General features: G+C 35.0%; 2 protein-coding genes across 2 annotated transcripts in view; one reads left to right on the top strand and one right to left on the bottom strand.

Moving 5' to 3' along the window:
- The window catches only part of LOC107037590 (tyrosine-protein kinase Drl), a 232,699-nt gene that overhangs the window by 152,122 nt on the left and 66,473 nt on the right, over positions 1-14,104 (bottom strand). The window lies entirely within an intron of this gene.
- Positions 519-12,262, top strand: LOC107037589 (maltase 1). The gene is made up of 8 exons (XM_015256210.1): positions 519-792; positions 3,657-3,844; positions 5,599-5,862; positions 7,941-8,183; positions 8,716-8,907; positions 10,022-10,277; positions 11,547-11,892; positions 11,964-12,262. Exons 1-8 carry the CDS (start codon positions 636-638, stop codon positions 12,037-12,039), a joined length of 1,722 nt encoding a protein of 573 aa, XP_015111696.1. The 5' UTR covers positions 519-635; the 3' UTR covers positions 12,040-12,262.

Here is a 14,104-nt window from a genome sequence, read left to right as displayed (position 1 = left end):
GGTTAAGATCCAAGAAGTTCACTTTTAATTCAACACATTCCGTGTTCCTGATTTGAAGGAAAGAAAAAAAAACAAATATTATTGAATTTTCTGTCAGTGGTCCGTTTTGCCCTGTTGGTCCGTTTTGCTCTACACTCCCCTATTAAAAAAAAAAATTTATTAAATGTTCATTTGAATATTGTTAGCCCATTCCTATATGAATGTAAAAATGCGTGGGACAAAATTTTCAGGGACAATAAAACTCCCTGCAAGGACATTCAATAATTTTTAACATGTTGAAAAGGTTCAACATCTCTATGAATCATGAATGGGATTAAGAATAAAAAAATGTGAGTTTGAATCGATTGCAAAATTTTATATTCACGTCATAATTTATTTCTTGAATAGCAATCCAATCCTTCAGTCTGTTTTTCCACACAAACACTCCAAGATAATCTCCGTAATTCTGAAAAAGTTCAATGTTATAGTTATAGAGATTGTCCACTGCAGATCGATCATCGCAGTGGACAGTCTTATCTCTTAGGTTTATTCTGTTCTACCTTTATGAGCTTGAGCACCGAATGTGTAGTTTTTTCAGCTGCATTGCCTCCTATATAATAAGTTACACTTGTCACCAGTGAGTCCTCAGTACAGCAATGGCGCGTCTACTTTGTGCTATCGTGTTCCTCATCACATTTAACATTGTGACGAGTGAGATAAAAAATGTGGGGTGGTGGAAAAACGCGGTGTTTTATCAAATATACCCCCGGAGTTTTCAGGATGATAATAACGATGGCATTGGTGACCTCAAGGGTGAGTTCCATCAATGATATTTGTTTAACCAGCTTTTCGAATTTTATTGATACATACAGTAAAACGTAAACGTAAATGACGTTTTCGTTTTGGCGAAGACAAAGTGCAATTTTTTCTCCCGCGTCGTTGAAAATCTACGCCGAGGCAACAAATATGGTTCTAACCACTCGTGAGAAAGTAAAGGACCCACCTAGGGCAGTTCCGCACGTGGGTACGACTCCTTTATTTTACCTCCCTAGGTTAGAAATCTACTATTAAGAAATCATCTTTTACGCTTTCTGAAGCACATTTTACACCTAAAGTTGAGGCGTAAATTACTCTGTAAATCGTTGTAAATTACGATTACATAAACGGAATTTACGATTTCAAATTCGTAAATTACACGGAAAAATAAGAAACGGTAGAAATACTGAGATCGCAGGTATTTCGCCTGAAATTCATACGAATAGGGCGCTTCGGTAGAAAAGCGCCAGCGGTTCACCGATTTTCCGCGTATATAAAAACACAATTGTTTTGTGAATTGAAATATATAATGATCAGTGCATGATTCACATTAAAGACAGAAAAGATAGAGGATTCTCAGTATAATTTTCATTTGGTCTGTGGTGTAATACGAAATAATACATTAATTTCATTATTGTTCATATTTTCATACGAAATAGAAATTTTTTCCTTTCTATCCTGGTCTCCATTCATATCTTGCCTCTGTTAGCTTCTTAATCCGCGCAGAATGATGCCTTGCATAAATGTGGTAGTTTGTCCGAAATATTCAAACTTTTGCGGAATACTGTCTTGCGCTCCGCAAGGAAAACGATGGGATTTATCTGGCGAAGCGCTTCGCTCGTACGAATCTCACGCTAAATACCTGCGATCTCAGGGTTTCCAGTTTCCTTTTTTCCTTCTACCTTCAAAATCACCGTAAATTACGTTACACGTGTGAAAAAGGGGGAATGTTAAGGATAATCGGGCGAGGAGGAAATGTAGGAGGTGAGGCGGAGGGGTTTCTATTGTTTTCTTGCAGAAAACCAATCGCTGAACGAACAAAATTTTCCCATTCGGATTCAAAATTCAGGCAATATTAGGGAGTATCTCCGGTTAAAAATTATTTTTGGAGCTAATCAAATTTATTTGTATCTGTTCCACGCATTGAATGGTTTCCAAATTTTTTTTTAATAGATGAAAAAATATTAATTCATGCAAAAAAATGAAAACATCGTCGGTAGTTTTTTTTTTTTTCATCAAGAGCTGGTACCACTGTCTCGAGAGAGCTCTAATCACAACGCTTCATCGCTCTCTCTCAAGAGACGTTTAAATTGACCGCGCTACCCCCACCCGATCGGTACTTGGGACGTTGCTGCTCGTTTGGGCTGCGTGCGCAGAAATTTCATTTTTCAGTACTTTTTTCGCTATTATTAATAAACAATGCTCCTAGGCGAACATCTTTTTCACTCGAAAAATCATTGATCACATGTTCTAAATGTGTCTAAAGTTTTATTGGCTGCTTTGGCTGCTTTTTCTCTTTGGATTTTGCAGTTTTTTTGGTGATTTCCATAAGATCACGAGTTAAATGGCCACTTTTTCAAAAATTCATAATAAATTAACCATGCTCCCCAGCAGTCTGAAACATTGCACATGCCTTTTCCATCATTTAAAGAATACGTAAAAAAAGAAAAAAATGGCTACTTTTTTTCTAACCGTCCCAACTCGCCCGATTATCCTTAATACGAATGTAGCAATGTTTTTAGGGGCAATCGTAGAGCTGCAAAACTGCGCGTGTCTAACGACTAAAATATCAACACCCGAGTTTCTCGTTCCCCATTTTCCTCACATGTAACGTACCCAATTTTTTGTAATTAGTGTTTGGAAAAGTCGTAAGTAATTGTTTTTACTTCTAAACGGAAACGAACTCTGAACGGAAAATCCTACTAAACCCTGTCGATGTGAGTGAAGAAAGGAAGGGGCAACTAGGCGTTGTGTGCTGTAGTAAGCGTCCCATTCAGAGGATTCATAGAATCGGCCAAAAACTAGTAGCAAGTTAAATGACAATTCATTTGAATTTTCTAGCACATTCGTTAGGATTTTCTCTGAAATTTGTTTGTATGTGCAAGCATGGACTCCACACATTCAGCCCGTAAAATCTGCAGATCATTAACAATTAAAAGCAGAAGGCTCTGACGTGTAATGGCTACCGTATGGCTGATGCAATTCGGTTTAGACGATGAGACTGACGGTTTCAGCTACGCACGTAGTTACAGGAATAACGACACGGGATTGGTCGAAAATATAACGACTGCGCCGTCTTTCAAACGGTGATATGGGAATGAACTTCACTTATCACATTTCATGTACTATTATAAAAGTTTCAAAAAGTACTACTTGATCCACAAAAATCTGTAAACGGAAAGGGACTTTTCCAAGCAGGAGTTTGAAAAATATAATTTACGATTTCTTATTCGCAAATTAAGTTAACATAAACGTAATTTACGGTTTCATATTCGTAAATTATGATGATATTTCCGTATTTTACGCTTACTCATTGGTAATTAACAACGAAGAAAAAAAGTCATTTCAACCGTACGATGTTTTTTTCGTAAATTTCGCATAAGTAAATCGTAAAATACGTTTCGATCAAGATAGTAATTTACGATTTTTTTAGCATCAACTACGCTTAGTAAACTATAAAAGACACTTTGTTATGGCGTAATTTATGTTTTAATTTTGACCGTAAAGTACACTTCTTTGAAGCGTAAATTCCAATTTTCACAGACATCATGTTAACCCGTAAATTACGCTTAGCAAAACGTAATTTTCGTTTAGGTTTTTCTGTGCGTAACATCATGAATTCTCGTTTTTTATTTGATAAGGAATCACCAAAAGACTAGAGCACTTCAAGGAGACGGGAATCGATGCTGTATGGCTGTCACCGATTTATGCTAGTCCTATGGTCGATTTCGGTTATGATATCTCCGATTTTCGAAAAATTCATCCCGACTACGGAACTGATGAGGATTTTACGCAATTGATAGCAAAAGCTCGAGAACTAGGAATCAAAGTACAACATAAAATAATACATGTTATCAAATGATAGTATATTAATGTTGTAATCTATTTTTATACGCTACGAATAATTAGCTATAAAATTGGGATACTAACATCTTGTTGGTGGACCAGGCTGGAACTCTTTTACCATTTGGGTACGACGAATTGCTGGACATAATCTTATTCGATGGAATTCGAGATGTCCGTTTCTCAAGAAGTTCGTGGGAGGTTCTAGAAAGTTATAAAAAAACTGTAGACCGTGTTCGGGAATTTTTACATTAATTTTTTTCCAGTAAATTACGTAAAAAATACCTTATGAATCGGAATTTTTACGCATTTTTCAGGTAATGATATGAATTCCAGATGTCCGTTTCTCTGAGAAATGATGGGGTGTTCTAGAAAGTTATAGATTGGTCTTGATCTATACAGATTCTTTTAGAAAATTCGAGAATCGGTGGGAAAATCCTCCAAGATTATTTCTTCTTCATGAAGATTTTTAGAAGTTCTAGAAATTGGTAGAACGATCCGAACCTGTACAGGACCTTCTGGTGAATTTGGCAATCGTCTAGAACGCTCTTCATTTTTCCAACCTTTGATCCATCTTCCTAGCGTACCCTAAACCATTCTAAAACCCCTTAAAAATTTATAAAAATTTACAAAAACTTCTCGATTTATTTGAGAATTTACCTACGCGACCTGTTCGTCATTGAAACGCTCTCTAGGTGCTTCGGCAATATTTCAGGAAATACTAGAATTCTATAAATTAAACATTGGACCACCGCAAGGCGGTCGACTAAAGACACTAGTGTAATGCAATAAGATAGCTCCATTCAATATTACGGTTATGAAATCAAAATTCTTAATTTAAAAACCGCTAAAAACTGGTGTTCCAGTGTGGTCTCAAGGAAGGATATTAGAATCCCAATTGTCTGAGTGAATTTTTCTCCATGTACACGGTGCGAAAAGTTAGGAAACGTGTCATGGAAATGTAACAAAAATTACATTCTGATACGTAATCATTAAATATGATGATGCTTTAAAAAAAAATCACTGTTCTTTACGCGAATTTTTATTACGTGTGGCGTGAAAGTACATTGAGAGAAAAGTCGACATAATATAACAAAAATAATTTCTTGAGCGGAGAACACCGCATGGATATTCCATCAATTCATGGTAGGTATCAGACAAGAAATCGGTGCTCTTCAGGCAAAAGGTGGCTGATACTGAATAAAAAAAAATTTTTTTTTTGGAAATTAGATAATATTTCTGAAAAGACAAAGTAAGTTTGACAGAAGAAAAGATATTATTGCTTTCTTTCAAACTCATTGTGATTGAGAGCAAGTGACGGATATATTTTAGAAATATCTGTTCATAAAATATTTTTCTCTCCTGTATAAATTCTGTATTCATTCAATATGAAAGTCTCTGATCCATGATTCACTGAATCGAAGCTTTTAATATATTTAGTAATTTTCTCATCTTTTGACACGAAATAAACGATTTCTTCAGGCAAGAAATTGTCACATTATCGCCAAGTGTTCGTGTTCAAATCATGAACATTTTATAGAATTCTCACAAGGTCTGACTAATTATGCGAAATTCTTATCACCAGCGTTTTATCCTTAAGAGATGAGATATTGGACGCAAGAAATTAGTTTAGTGATATTATGTCAATATTTCACTCAGTGTACGTATAAATCTATATTTAAATTTTTTCTTAGTCTATCAAGAAGAATCGTTCATGCCCGGAAAATAATGTATTTCCAGGTAATTATGGATTTAGTACCCAATCACACATCTGACGAACACGAATGGTTCCAAAAAAGTGTTGCTGGGGATGCAGCTTACAAAGATTACTATGTATGGCATGACAAACCTACTAACGGCAAACCTATAAATAATTGGATCAGTGTTTTTGGAGGATCAGCTTGGAATTGTACAAATGCCCGAGCACAATGTTACTTCCATCAATTTCATTACAAACAGCCAGACCTGAATTTCCGAAGTGATAAAGTCAAGAAGGAAATGGAGGTAAATATTGCATCGATTTTCATATACTCCATTGGAGACCACAATGATCGATATAATTCTATCCAATCGGTAAAGACTGATATATTGAACGAGTGGTGAGATTAGATAAGATGCGTAGTATGATAATACAATGCATAACGAATACTTCACGTGATTCAAAATGATAAAATACCAGTACTGACATGCACTGAGAGAAAAATCTCCTAATATAGACCTAATGTAGAACATATTTACTTGAGAGAAATAAATTATTTTCAATGGCTTAAATCTCAGAATGTTTGTACTTCACGAAACCCGAATAAATTCTCATTTATCACTGTCATTCTTTATTACATCATGAATATATTACATATTGAAACATTGTAAGTGCATAAAACAAGATCATAAAAACAGTAAATACTTGAAGATTCACGATTCTTCTACGCGATTTGAGTGAGTTCATTTGTGGGTAATTGATACATATAACTACACCAAAGAATTTTTCGAGGAAACTGAATTATTTCGTCATTTAACAAGGATAAGAATTGAAATCCACAAGAATATTGAGTCGGACTCAATTAGGTAAATAACTTGAAGGGGGTGACTGGGCTCATAATTGTGGCCTTTCATATTAGTTCATATTAGTTGCGTTCCCGTCGCGAATCCTGGGTAATGCTAAATGCTGGGGAGCCTTGATACTTTACGAATAAGTGCTTATCTACACGTTGAATTTATATGGACATCTCATAAGTGAAATTTAAAAAACTGCTATTGACTACTAATTTTGAGTGACACTGAAGGCGATTTAGAGGGAAAATAATTATGAAATTTCAGGTTTCACTGAAAATTCAGTAAAATTCCGGAATTTTAAGCAGCATATAGACGAGAATTCCTTAATTTATTTGAATTTCCAATCTAATATGAATATTCCGTCCAAATTACATTGAATTTACAGGAAAATCTGAAATTTCATAATTGTGTTTCCCCTAAATCGCATTCAGTGTCACTGTCCTAAAAATCCAGGAATATATTTACCGAAATTTTCTGGTTTTCTATTCATTTTCAAGGAAAAATGGAACTGAAATGGACAGCTCTCTTTGATTTTTCCACGAAATTCTAAATTTTTAATGCCGAAATTCCTTGAAATTTCAGTGGTAATTAATTTGGATAAAAATTCCTAAAAAGTGTACTGAAAATTTCAGACAAAATTTTTTAACAGTGTACATGAGCATCCATTTATTATAACTAAATGTGATGGTTCAAATAGATTAAATTCATTTATAGCAAATAGGTTTCAACCTTGAAATATCTCGATATAATCTAAGACTGACATATAAACTGCGATATTTACCCATTAATATATCTGTAAAATTGGAGTTATATTAGCTAATTACCCATTCGCGCCAAAATCATACTTGAATTCAAGAATATTTAAAAACATGAGCCCTTTCTCGGGCCACGTGAGCTGATATGCGTGGGAGAATTAAGCGACTGAAGATCAATTATTTTGTCTCAAGCAAATATATTTTAAATATTAGAAATTTTTGTTCTCACTGTAATAGAACCAGCCAAGTCAATTGGCTACAAAAATTCGCGCTGGTCTCTAATCACTTCTTTGTTAGAAACGGTCACTTTATAACTGAAGAAGAAAAATTGAATAAATAATAAATCTATTTATTTCCCGCAAATATTTCATTGCTGCGGAAATGCTGAGCAATCTCATTCTATGATAAGGAAAACTTCAATTTAGAAAATCTAAATTCATTCGAGTAATGAACCAGACTCGAATTTTGATTTTACGTTCTGAATAATAGTAATCAGACTGCAATCAGCGCAGATAATTTCTCTTACTAGCGTTTGCAGCCGGGGTTGATGCCCTTTCCCCTGTCATATTCGATATTCCTTTTTTCAATTAATCCTTCATAATCATTCTCATTGCAAGAAGCAATACGACCGATGAAAACCCGCTTAGTTTCTCCATTAATTCGAGATATGTGCCATGTTCGAGTTCTCATTTTCGATCCGAGATAGTGCCCATACCTTTTTTTCGGAAAGAATAGTACACAGATCGTATTTCAATTATGCGCAATTATCCGCAGGACATTATCAAGTTCTGGTTGGGCAGAGGGATAGATGGCTTTCGTGTTGACGCAATCCCTCATCTATTCGAGGTCGAAAATCTTCAAGATGAACCCAGAACGAATCTTCCCGGTGTAGTTGACGGAGAATATGCTTACTTGGATCATTTTTACACGAAAGATCAGCCCGAAACTTATGAAGTAGTCAAGTCCTGGAGGAAAATCATGGATGATTATGCGAATGCTACCAATACTGAAGAAAAGGTAGGAATGGTTCATGTACTACTCCGGCAATTGTACGTTACTGATAGAAAATTACGGGTGAAAAATAAAGCGCAAAATCTTTCAATTTTTGATGTTATTCACACGGAAATTCTATATACGCCGTTATAAATCAGTTAATTTTCGGTATATTCAATAAAATTGTATATTTAATGTTCACGTCTATGACAATGAAAATGATTGAAATTTATGGAGATTCAAAGAACTATTTTTTTAGAATTTTCAATCTATGCAGAATTTAAAGAATGCGATGTGCAATTTTTCTAATGAATTTGAGAATTCAAGTTGTCATCTAAGTGCAGATTAATGATTACCGAAAATGAAGAAATATTTTTTTTTATTTCCACGTTAAATAAGAATTTTAATAAAGAATTTAATTCCAATTTCATAATTTTACATAATTCGTTTGAAATTTATAACCCTGAAAATTCAAATTCATCTATTGGTTAATTTTTGGAAAAGTTCTAACAGTACTGCTGAGCATTTAACATTCCGATTTGTAAAATTTATCTAGGTCATGACGGTCGAAGCATACACATTTCTGAATAATACTGTGAAGTATTATGACGCCGGCTGCCAGATCCCATTCAACTTCTACTTCATAACTGACGTGAATCGCAACTCTGGGCCAGATCAATTCAAGAAGGTTATTGATATGTGGCTCGCTGAAACGGCAAAAAGACCAGGGACTATTGCTAACTGGGTGGTGAGTATCGTGTTGGAGAAAATATGTTCAGTTTTATAAATAGGCAGAAATGTAAGATACAGCTGACATCCTTATGATCAATCAAGTATTGAAGCCATCGAATAATCAAAAATGTTCGATATGGGATGTATTAATCCTAGTCTGATCACCAAACGCGATCCTGTGACTCTGGTCACCTCCACGGGGATTCCCCGCCGTGTCCCTAGTGCGGGGATGCCCCGCCGTGGCTGTAGTGTTGCCGAATTCACTCTACATTGCCCAGGCGCATTTTGCGACTATTCGAAATAATTTGTTTTCTTCAGAAATTTCAAGAAATACGTTGTTTTAAAAACTACTTTAATTCTTTGGACACTTCCATTGACAAAGTCAAATTTTTTCAATTTTTCTGGTTAGCTAGGCAATTGTAATTAATGAAAAACGACGCGCGGCGGGATTTGCCTCATATGGTGACCAATCTAGGGTTAAAAATGTCGATGGTATAATCCTATAGAGATTCTTCTGCATGTATTCTCCAACTGAAGAGTTTACAGAAGATTTTCATATGAAACAAGTAGGAAATTGCTTTTGTCACAACATATAATATTTTTGCTAATGAATAGCAATTTGCTTCCGAACGGAATTTCCATGACTATGGATCTTTAATTAAATGCAATGATTCATTGAATTCAACATTGCCCGGGCGCATTTCAGCCAAAATACCTTGCCCCAACGTTAAGATTTTTTACTTTTCTCTGAATATTGGTTTCAGAATGAATTTTTTCAACAACAGAGGTTGCAATCAATTTCATTATCGAACTCAATCAAGACGGTATTGGGAAAAAAATTTTGAATCACAATTGCATTCATTTAAACAACAATTTTAGAAAACACATACATACATCCGGACATGGTCTAAAATAGCATATTCGAACCCTTGAGGCCAAAATTAGTTATCCTAAGACAAAAAACAGAAAATTTCGGATTTGGCCAAGACCATTCGGAAACCAAACGTGTCATCCGCCCGGAAGTGAATGATATCAATAATCATGGCCGCGAAAGCCGCAACAATAAAAGAATTCACATAGTGAACAAATATCGCACGTAAAATATTGACTTTCCGAATTATTCTCTCCAGTTGGGTAATCATGACGGATCAAGAACCGCAAGCAGATATCCCGGCCGCGGAGACCAGATGACAATGCTTACAATGATCTTGCCAGGAGTTGCAGTGACATACAACGGCGAAGAAATTGGAATGGTTGATAAAACTGATATCAGTTATGAAGACACACAGGATCCTGCCGGTTGCAATGCTGGACCTGCTAAGTACACGGAGAAATCACGAGATCCCGTCCGAACTCCAATGCAGTGGGATGACAGCACAAACGCTGGTGAGCACATAGAGAAAAGGATTCCCTGGTTTCCAGTAACAATCTCACAATAAAAAAAATTTACTGAACGTGAGGGTAATTTATGCCGAAACTGTAAAATTTACCATGCATTCCATCAAACGTTTTTATTATTATTATTATTACAAAAAGCTTTGCAAATCCGTGCCCAATAATTCTAACAGAAACAATCTAAAGAGAACAATTCAAATAGAAAAATCGAAATCTATCGACTTTTTGCTATCCAATAGAATAGATTCTAATAAAATCTGTGCAGAAAACAAATAGAATTTTAACGACAATTCTCTAGAATTTTAATAGAATCCCCATAAATTTCTAGAGAATTTTAATAGAATTTTCCAACGAATACGCTAAGGATTTCTGTTGAATTTATGCATACGTGTCGTGTGACGTAATATTGGAATGCCCCTAATGGTTATTATTTTAAGAACCCAGGATTCATGATTTCAATACTCAACGGTTCTGGATTGTAGAACTTTTCACGGAAATTTAGTACGTTTTTAGTACTAAATTTACGTGATTTTTACACTGAAAATTAGTTATCAGATTCTGGATCTTAGTACCATGCCTTTTAAAACCACGAGTTTCGGAATTTCAGTATTGATAATGAAATTATGGGAAGCAGAAGCTTCCTTTCTCTGTGAATCTATTAATCCTTTCCGATGTCAAGGATTTGCCAACTTTTCGCCATTTTGTAGTCAAGCAAATCATCACACGGAGAGGAATATTCAGTAAAAATTACGGAACAATTCACGTAATTCGTAATATGGGGAGTCATTTTCTGGCTATTTTTATAGGAATGGAAGAGGAGACATCTGAAACGTTCAGTGAATTTTCAGGTTCATCACCGAACAAAGTACGAAATTGTCACGTAATTTTTCCCGAAGAAGGAAAATCTTACAGAAACTTTCCGACTTATTATGCCTCCAAAATCAAAATTTTTTAACCCTTTAACAATTTTTATGAAGCTGGTGAGCTATTTCTACTTTCCGTTGCGTAAAATTTCTCAATCGTTGGGGAAAAATTATGGAACGACTTATTATCCCCACAGCGTGAGTCATCAGGCGGGTGGTTAATTTTTACGGAACAAATCGTAGAATTTACATAGCGATTCATACAATTCCAGTTCCGACTCACACGTTCTATTGAATTTTACTCCGCTCCACGTTATGTTTCGAAACGTAATTTTTACGTTTTTTTTCTGGTAATTTTTATTGAATTTTTCTCTCCGTACACCATCGATTATTACAGGATTCAATGAAGGAGGTAAACCATGGCTTCCTGTGAACGAGAATTTCATAGATTTGAACTTGGCCGCTCAAAAGGCTGCAAAAGCTTCCCATTATAAAATTTATCAGAAGCTGATTCATTTGAGAAAAACGAAACCGGCACTTTTGTCAGGAAAATTGCAGACTTTCGTGTCAACTGACAAAAAATCTCTGACGATCGTGAGATCTACAAATACAGATAGTGTTATTCTGGTCATTAACTTCTCTGACACGGAAACTGTCACTGTTAATGTGGTTAGCCAAGTACCGTCACTTGCGGCTGGAGGATTAGTTGAAGTTGCAACGCTGGATTCACCCATCAAGGAGGGGTATGAGTGACATTTCCTACAGAATATAATTACTTATCTACGGAATTATAATTACATGTGATTTTTTATAGCTCAAGTGTGAATCTGAAGAAGCTGGCAATCGCACCTAAACAATCATTAGTTGTCTCCGCAAAGATAAAGAAATAAGATTAGATGAAAATGAAGGGTAACAGAAGCTAATTATCCTACAAGGACTATAGTAGACACCGTTGGAACCGTCTTTGTATATCTTATTCCACACATGAAAATAATTTGTCATGTTTTGTCAAATATATCGCTATTAAATTCCAATTAATTCTATCAATTATTATAAATCCCAATTATCTGAACAATGTAAAACGAATTAAACGAATTGCTCTGTGAATAGTCATCATTGTGTTTCAATCATTGATGGTGTCCGAGAAAAATATCCTCTGATATATTAATTCCTATGCTGACAGTAATTTCCTTATAGATATGAGATCGTTGGGCTAGAAAGCCTATTGGACAAATTCCGCGGAAACATTTTCGGCTTTGTTGATCAACGAGTGGCAACCTGATATTTACAACTGCGGAGTAGAGATTGGTGATAGAAATGAAGATCAAATAATGAAAAATTTGCTATTAACATGCAATAATTAATAATTATTAATTATTGAGACAAAAATTCGCTTCATATAGTGAATTTAATGTGTTTAATTTTATTTGACAAGAAAATCCTACACCTATATTCAGTTTTGACGGAATCAATATGGTGTTAGGTGCCAGCTTATTTTGCTTTAATCAACTAAAGTGATTTAATTGATATTTAGAATAAATCTGACTATGAATAATTAATATTACTTCAAATCTACCGTTCGATTAAGACGACGCAAGGAATTATTAGAGAAAATAAAAATTTATTAGAACAAAGTCAATCTCTATATGAGTCATTTAGCTGTATCATCATTCTCTCTCTAATATCTAAGATGAACTATTGTCTATTGGGGTCTACCCATCAAACTGCATGGTAATATTGTCAACTATGATAATTTCGTATTCAGTGATTTTCAAGATGGAGACATTAGTATGAATATTGTTGCAATTTCACAATTTTAATGAGAGTATTCAATGTATTACTTTAAAAAGATACTCAAGAAGTCAGTCAAGCCAACTAGGGTAGAAATGGTTTTCGTGTTGCATTGCATTTTCAATATTCTACATGAATACAGAGTGACGTCAGCAACTTGCCTCAGTTAAATGGTAAGGAAATATAGAATAGAAAAGCACTAATTCGATGGCGCAAGAATTATCAAATTACGATATAGTACATTACGCAACTAGTGCGGAAAGCAGGCGGTTACTCACGAGGGCGGCGCAGCCGCCCGAGTGATACCACCTGCGGCTCGACCACCTACGACCTGCGACCACCTACCCCGTGATTGGAAGTATTGAAAAATTTCAATGTTTACCGATTGAAAGTCTATTAGCAGAATTTCATAATATTTTTACCATTGCATTCATGGTTTTCTATTCTATATCCTCGTGAAATTAGCAAGCAAAGGTGTTGATGTCATTCTGTATGTTTCCAATCTCAGAGCTCGTAATCATGCTCACGTGAAATCGACTGTAATTTATCGATGTCTTAATAAATCGCAATTTATTTTATGTATTGCCTTTTACTTAGTCTGTAAACTTCACATCCGTTACATATGCCCTCTTCAAACTTGCATGTTGATGTACTCTTTAAATCCTCAAATATTGCAGTGACTCATAGGGATGCAAAATGACGGTAACTTTTTACATACGTTAAATCAGCCGTAAATTTACAGACCATTTTTGCCTTGACGCATACCTCATGATGCAAACTGACCGGTCAACTTACGCAATTATCAGTAATTTTTTCTCGTTGTCATCTACGCTGAAAAATCCTCTACCTAAGTGTAATCTGACCGTAATTTTTATGCACGGTCATTTTTGTTTCATTTCCTTCATGAATTGTTTCAGAAATTTGAATAAAATTATGAATAAAGCGTAAGCGGAAATCGAAAATTTAGTGAATATTACCTTAGTATAGAATTGCGAAAAATCAGAAAAGTTTCGTGGCACTGTTCTCATTTGTTATTATCATAGAATCTATAATGCTTAATTATAGTAAAACAATCGTATAACATTTTTCATTAGATGAATGATGTCGTAAATCTTCTCGTTTGAGAACTAATTGAGGAAATCTCTCAAGCACACAGTGCCTAAA

This window comes from Diachasma alloeum, unplaced genomic scaffold, assembly GCF_001412515.2.
Source record: "Diachasma alloeum isolate Michigan unplaced genomic scaffold, Dall2.0 Dall_scaffold_00256, whole genome shotgun sequence".
Lineage (NCBI taxonomy): Eukaryota > Metazoa > Arthropoda > Insecta > Hymenoptera > Braconidae > Diachasma > Diachasma alloeum.
The sequence above is the reverse complement of the archived record's forward strand: the minus strand, read 5'-3'. Positions and strand labels throughout refer to the sequence as shown.